Raw genomic sequence first — 7,253 nt, forward strand, 5'->3', positions numbered from 1 at the left:
AATTTTCCAAATCGGACCAGTAGATCCAGAGATTACCTCCTACAACTACACGAACTTTACCTCTTTATAATATTAGCTTAGAAGTCTCTATTTCTCTTGGTCATACCACCACTCTCGAAGGACTGGACCGATTTTGCTAAGGGTAGGAGTAAGATAGAGAAGTTACAGGGTAGGGTAGGGTACGGGTAGGGAAGCGTAGGGGTAGTGTAGGGGTAGGGTAGGTTTAGGGCCGGGTTTAGGGTAGTGGTAGGGTAGGGGTAGAGGTAGGGTAGTGGTAGGGTAGAGGTACGGGTAGGATAGGGAAGTGGTAGGGTAGGGGTAGGATAGGCGTGAGATAGGGGTACGGGTGGGGTAGGGGTAGGAATGGGATAGGGTACGGGGAGAGTAGGCGTAGGATGGGGGTAGGATGTAGGTAAGGTAAGGGTAGGGTAGGGGTAGGTTTGGGGTAGGGTAGGGGTAGGGTGGGGGTAGGGTAGGGTAGATGTAGGGGTTGGGTAGGGTAGGGTTGGGGTAGTGGTAGGGTAGGGGTAGTACTAAAGTTGACATCGAAATTTACGCGGACGAAGTCGCGGGCGTCCGCTAGTCGTTTATATAAGTCGTTCATAGTATGATAATTTATAAATCTTTTTTCAGATTATCATAGAAGGAATTTACAGTCGGGATCATATATATCACATAGCAGTGCAAAACGTGGCCATTCTTCAGGGGGAAGCGTGCTTGACCTCCAAAACTAAGGCAAATACTCCAGGTGCTTAAAATAAATTAATTAAGTGTAGATTAAAACTATTGAAAGTGTTGCAAATAGGAAGTTTTGAAAATAATATAACATGTTATTTTACGGTTGATAGGAATCGTCACAGACATTTTGAATCTTAAAATTCGTTTAGGTATCTTTAATACTTGTGGTACTTTCCAGATTCCTCTACAACAACTCCGACAACTTCGACTACGACAACGCTACGACCTACAACAACGCCACAACCTACAACAACACCACGGCCAACAACACCGCTACGGCCAACAACAATGCCAAGAGCATTAGGACCTAATGGTACAGTATTGCACAATATGCTACAGTTTATTTAATATGTGAAAAAACAATGTTGTCTGAATTTAAATTTTTTATCAAGTCTCCCATTCAGTAAAAGATGGGAGATAAATTAGCAGAACGCCGTGATTTCACCCGTGTATTTTCGTGCCGTGAGAATACATCATAAAATATACATATTGCTTAGAACACTAACAAATTACATGGATTTCTAGTGGTAAAATGATTTTCATAATCCTAATGATCCAGAGTTTAACCCCTATAAGAATACAAACTTAAGCTCTATATAATATTACTAGCAGACGACGCAAAATACAGTATAGATTATATTAATGGGTTAACTATTACCTACCTTTAGAAAAGGATTTTTTAATTTATAAAGGACTTTTAAATCTTTTTTCCTTTCTAATAAAAAAAAATCTCAGTAAAAAGTTATGTCTTCATGTATAAGAAATATACGCGTCGAATTTAATTGAACTTTCCTTCGTTTTTTTGTCGGTTGATAAAAAAGGGACTATAGGTGTGAAGCCAAAAAATACATTAACAGTAGATACAGTAAAAGCTCCTTATTCACGCTTCCTTTATTCACGTTTTCACCACTCGCGGATTAAAAAATTGCGTCCCAATTCCTAAATTCGCGGCTAAATATTTCGTTATTCGCGGATATGACTGACGCTTAGACCATAGAAGAAAGGACCTACCTCGTAAACCGTTACCCCTCTGTCAAAGATCAAGAATCAATGATCTAACGCGTTTATAAAAACTGTTGCTATAGAATCGATGTTTCATTGTTGTAATCGTTTTCATCATGTAAAGATCTTCCTAAAAATGCCGGTTTGTGTAGTTGAATGGCATAAAAAAACGGCCAAAAACTTGTAGTTTAGTAAAAGATGGAGTAACGTTTCATTTGAAAGTATTTAAACCTTAATTTTATCAAATTTGTAATAAGAACAATTTATAAAAAGAATCGATTCTTTTGACGAAACAGCCAAAGATTGATCAGTGATCGAATATTCTATGTATTTAATCTGTGGATAGTCTAAGCAATGTGTTTGTTAATCTGTGTAAAAATTACGCGAGTGTGTATTGAGAGTCAAATTTATAAGTCTAAGGACTGACGTAAAATCTGCAAATTTAAACTTTAACTTGCAAATACCTATTTCCGAAATTGCAAATACATGGTTTAAGAATGCCACTGCTTAAAATCACTCAGAAAACCTTCTAGGTTTAAAAAAATGTCAAGTAAGAAATAATTTCTAATACTTCAAACCATTGTCTAAGACTGAAGATAATAGTTAATCAATAACTTCAATTAATGGTTTTTTCTTTATATATTTGCTTTTCATTTTGTCACCCAAGAACGTATCCCTTATAATCCCTTATAAAATACCATTCCATATTCACGGTTTCTGTATTCGCGACACATTTAGAGTACGTATCCCCCGTGAATAATGTGCTTTTACTGTATATTGTAATTTCAGATACATTGACTTGTGAATTCGACTACCATTATCTATGTGGATGGAGGAATGATCCCAGAACGTTGCATTATTGGTATAGTATGCATGATCCTAGTGAAGGTAATTCAAAAACATTTTTGATACTATTAGGGTATTGACTCATATCAAAGGAGATGGTCCAAAATTGTATGGAGCCCAGGATCAGTCATTGTACTCTGGCGGAAATAAAAGAAATTTTTTTTTAGCTATTTTTGATTATACAAATCTACGAATTTACTTTAATTCTTTCGAAATAATATTCATTTTCTCCCAAGAAATGCAATATTAATATGGTATTAATGGCGGAGAGATGACGTTTTCAATGCATTAATCGATTTGACGTTTGCTGTCAACTGTCATGTCATAGTTGCTCTATGGGCGCCATCTTGATATAACTCAAAAACTTGGGTTTTTATTTTATTTATTTCTTTTTATTTAGTTAGATTTATTCAATTTAATAAATTTTATTAAAGTACCTTGTATTTTTTATTTTTTAATTTTAATGAAAGAGATAAAGAGAAAAAAGATATTCATTTCGCATAGTACATGGTACTAAATATATCGATATTAATTATTAAAAGTCAAGGATTTTTATTTCGATTAAATTAAATATACTCAGAGGCACATACTCTGGAGTAACACATAGGCTACTTTTTATCCCGAAAAATCCATGGTTTCCCGAGATTTGCGAAAACTGATGATTTTGATGATATAAATCTTTGTTACTCTTTCACGCCTCGACTACTGAACCGAATTAGCTGAAATTTGGTATTAAGATATATTATAGCCTGGATTAACACATAGGATACTTTTTATCCCAAAAAAATCCATGGTTCCCGTGGGATTTGTGAAAAACTAAATTAGTACGCTAGTATATTAATAAACATAATTGCCAATATGTTGCCTGAAAAAACAAGACTATGTGACTCTCTCTGATGAAGTGATTTTCAGATGAGGACTACCTTTTCTTCACGTCGTCTTCTTGGCCAGGTAGTGACACAATTCGTCTGATTTCACCGCTATATCATAGCGTGTTGACCAGAAATGGGTGTTTCGCCTTCTCGTACAAACTCAATAAAGCTGAACGTGGCAGGTGAGATTGTTTTAAATTTATTTATTTATTTGATGTTGAGAGTTTGTCCAACTTGCTAAAACAATTTTACTAAATTAATTATTATGTTGGGGTTGGGGGACGCTACTTAAAGAAAGGGCAAGTTTTCATCATCAAAAATATCAATCGTTTTTAATTTAATAATCTGAATTGAATATTAATGATAGTGGCAGTTTGATAATGTTACTATCGCGTTAACGTAAACACGAATTTCTAAGGAATTGAAACAGCGCCATCTAGTAGCACTACTGCACAACTGTTTCAATTCCATATAAATTCGCGTTTACGTCAACGCGATAGTAACATTATTAAAATATTTCTGCTTGCCTCTTTTTCTTTTTGCATCCCTTGGGCGCCACGATGTTTTTACACTACTCCAGTTGTCATTTGGTCTTCTTGTTATATGTCCTGCCCAGTTCAATTTCAACCGCTTTGTTATTTTTCCTACGTCTTTCACTTTACTTTTTAGTCAAATATGTGTATTTAGTACTCTTTCTAGGGTAACTGAAAATAAAATATTCCAATAATTTCTCACAGATCCACTGCGATTCGAGTCTACCAAATACCAGAGAATATATTTCTTCAAGATTTTGTTACCTGCAGCGATGAAAATAAGAAGAATTTTAGTATTTTTGAGATTTCAGAGGATTTGGGAAGTAACTGGCACGATAATGTAACGATGCTTAAAGACTCCTATAACAACTTTCAGGTACGAGTGGAAAAATTTTGATTATTATTCAAAAACCAAACCAAACGCCCGCGACTTCGTCCGCGTGAAACTCGTTGTAAACTTTCAACTACTCCTATCCTACACATACAGACTCTACCCCTACCCTACCCTAATCCTACCCTACCCGTACCCTACGACGATTCGAAAGTACCACGAAACGTTTCATAAATATACCTTACGCACCCCCATATTGGTAACGCCCACTTCGCAACGGGCCGTGTAGCAGAAATCATATTTTTTTTAATTTCTCCATAACTTCAAAACTAAACGTCCAATTTTAATCATTTAAAGACCAAATATTATCTACATAAACTGTACTTAGTGATGAAATTTATTTTGATAAGGATTAGGAAGCATGAGTAAAATAAATGCGTTTAAATGTAGTCCAAAAAAATCAAATTTTTTTTAATAAAAAAATGGTTGTTGTGCCTCACTCGACATAGATAGGTATAGTGTGTCCCGGATTTTTTTGTAGATATTTATAAGATCTACAATTAATTAGAACAATTTTATGGTTCTATCTTTTAAAGTTTAGGCAGCGTACGCAAAAAATTTCTTAATTGGTCCAGGTCTAACTGATGGGAGGCTTCGGTCGTGGCTAGTTACCACCCTACCGGAAAAGACGTGCCGCCAAGCGATTTAGCGTTCCGGTATAATGTAGTGTAGAAACCGAAAGGGGTGTGGATTTTCATCCTCCTCCTAACAAGTTACCCAGCTTCCGTGATTGCATCATCACTTGCCATCAGGTGTACTACTTGTAAAAAAAGACAATAACATTATAATAATGTAATTTTTTTTATTAAATAAAACTTTTTTTTAGATCGTCATAGAAGGCACTTTCGGTGGAGATTTTGTATATATGGCAATAGACAACGTTAGCATACTTCAAGGGAGACATTGTGACGCAATGACATTACTTCCATCACCAACAACAGCCCCATTGCCAACAACAGTCCCATCAACAACAACAAATATTCCACTGACAACAACAACCCTAAATTCACAAGGTGTAAATGGTAATTAATGTCACTATTCAAAGAAGTAATATAACATTGTACCGATGTTAAAGTAAAGAAAACGTCTTCATCAACCCATATTCGGCTCACTGCTGAGCTCGAGTCTCCTCTCAGAATGAGAGGGGTTAGGCCAATAGTCCACCATGGATTTGCAGACTTCACACACGCAGAGAATTAAGATAATTCTCTGGTATGCGGGTTTCCTCACGATGTTTTCCTTCACCGTTTGAGACGCGTGATATTTAATTTCTTAAAATGCACACAACTGAAAAGTTGGAGGTGCGTGCCCCGGACCGGATTCGAACCCACACCCTCCGGAATCGGAGGCAAAGGTCATATCTACTGGGCTATCACGGCTCTTATTTACAATACAATGGATTGTACATACATGTACGTACATATGATTATGTCCCAAATACATAACTTATCAGTATGTAGGTACTTTTGTATAAGATATATAATGTATTCGATATACATAAGTACATACATTTGACGGCCTCCGTGGCGCAGTGGTATGCGCGGTGGATTTACAAGACGGAGGTCCTGGGTTCGATCCCCGGCTGGGCCGATTGAGATTTTCTTAATTTGTCCAGGTCTGGCTGGTGGGAGGCTTCGGCCGTGGCTAGTTACCACCCTACCGGCAAAGACGTACCGCCAAGCGATTTAGCGTTCCGGTACGATGCCGTGTAGAAACCGTAAGGGGTGTGGATTTTCATCCTCCTCCTAACAAGTTAGCCCGCTTCCATCTTAGACTGCATCATCACATACCATCAGGTGAGATTGTAGTCAAGGGCTAACTTGTAAAGAATAAAAAAAAAATGTCCATTTCTTTGGCACGTCCTAGAGCCTAAACGGTTTTTGACTTATGAGGTGTCATTGAATTGTGAAACAGTCGCGTTTTTTGTTGTTTTTATTAATGTTTTTGTAAGTCGAAATAAAAGATTTTCATTTATTTATTGCAGATTTGAATGAAAGCACCGTTGCCGTTGTAATAATAGTAGTTATTTCGATAGTAGCATTCGTTCTTGTATGCATTCTTGTGTCTGTACTAAATTGGAAACGAGACGGACCAGAGAGCCTGAATACTCTATGGACGAGTATTGCTGGGACCTACGCTCGACGGAACGCCGACCTAGAGGCAAAAACAACTGAAGTAGGATATTCTACTACAAATGTAGATACAGTGGTCATAACTTGCAAGGACACCCAAATGCAACAAGACTTTCAACATTAACGCAGGACGTCCTTCTGTTATGGATGATAAGTAATCGTCGATTTAACGTGATCTTCGAACGAGAAAATACCACCAACTTCACAACTACGGGCTGAGAATTTTTACCGAGGATTTCTTGGAAGAAAGAAAGCTCAGTATTTGACTGCCTCGATTTTGTATCGACGTGCCATGGACCACCCGTATTCTTGTATTCTCACATTTTCCCAAACCTTAGGCTGCCTGGAATAAACCGCTATGTAGCGATAAAGCTGCCTTTTGTATACTGCTTCTTCTTTGTATTGTTTATACTTATTGTTATAAGTTGTTGTGTACAAATAAAGATTATAAAAATAAAAAATTGTGAACTAATTATAGATTTAAAAAATTCATTGTAGCATGGTTTACCCGTGTGATAATGAACATTACCAAATGACCTGTAGAATTAATAGCTTTGTGATAAGGTTTTATATTCACTAGATTACAAAATGGGAAATACCCAAGTACAAACTCTTTAATGGGTTTATGACTAAGAAGGGAATTCATTCGCTTTCCCCGTTTTCCTTGGGAAAAGAAGGGGATAATCAGGTAAAAAAGGGGATTTTTAGTACTATATTAATAATAACAATAATAATCCAC

The 7,253-nt window shown here is 36.6% G+C and overlaps 1 protein-coding gene across 2 annotated transcripts in view; it reads left to right on the forward strand.

The window, feature by feature from the left end:
• LOC112049605 (uncharacterized) overlaps positions 1–6,989 on the forward strand; it is a 23,049-nt gene extending 16,060 nt beyond the window's left edge. The window contains exons 15-21 of one of the 2 annotated variants that reach the window (XM_052889328.1): positions 634–748; positions 917–1,051; positions 2,530–2,628; positions 3,499–3,640; positions 4,196–4,367; positions 5,209–5,395; positions 6,367–6,989. In XM_052889328.1, the coding sequence (XP_052745288.1) occupies positions 634–748; positions 917–1,051; positions 2,530–2,628; positions 3,499–3,640; positions 4,196–4,367; positions 5,209–5,395; positions 6,367–6,638 (1,122 nt within the window). In that variant the 3' untranslated portion in view covers positions 6,639–6,989. Of the gene's footprint in view, positions 1–633; positions 749–916; positions 1,052–2,529; positions 2,629–3,498; positions 3,641–4,195; positions 4,368–5,208; positions 5,405–6,366 lie in introns of both variants that reach the window. The other variant, XM_024087560.2, reaches the window with a different exon arrangement.
• Positions 6,990–7,253: the final 264 nt, after the last annotated feature.

The sequence above is a fragment of the Bicyclus anynana genome, chromosome 25 (genome assembly GCF_947172395.1).
Source record: "Bicyclus anynana chromosome 25, ilBicAnyn1.1, whole genome shotgun sequence".
NCBI classification, from domain to species: Eukaryota; Metazoa; Arthropoda; class Insecta; order Lepidoptera; family Nymphalidae; genus Bicyclus; species Bicyclus anynana.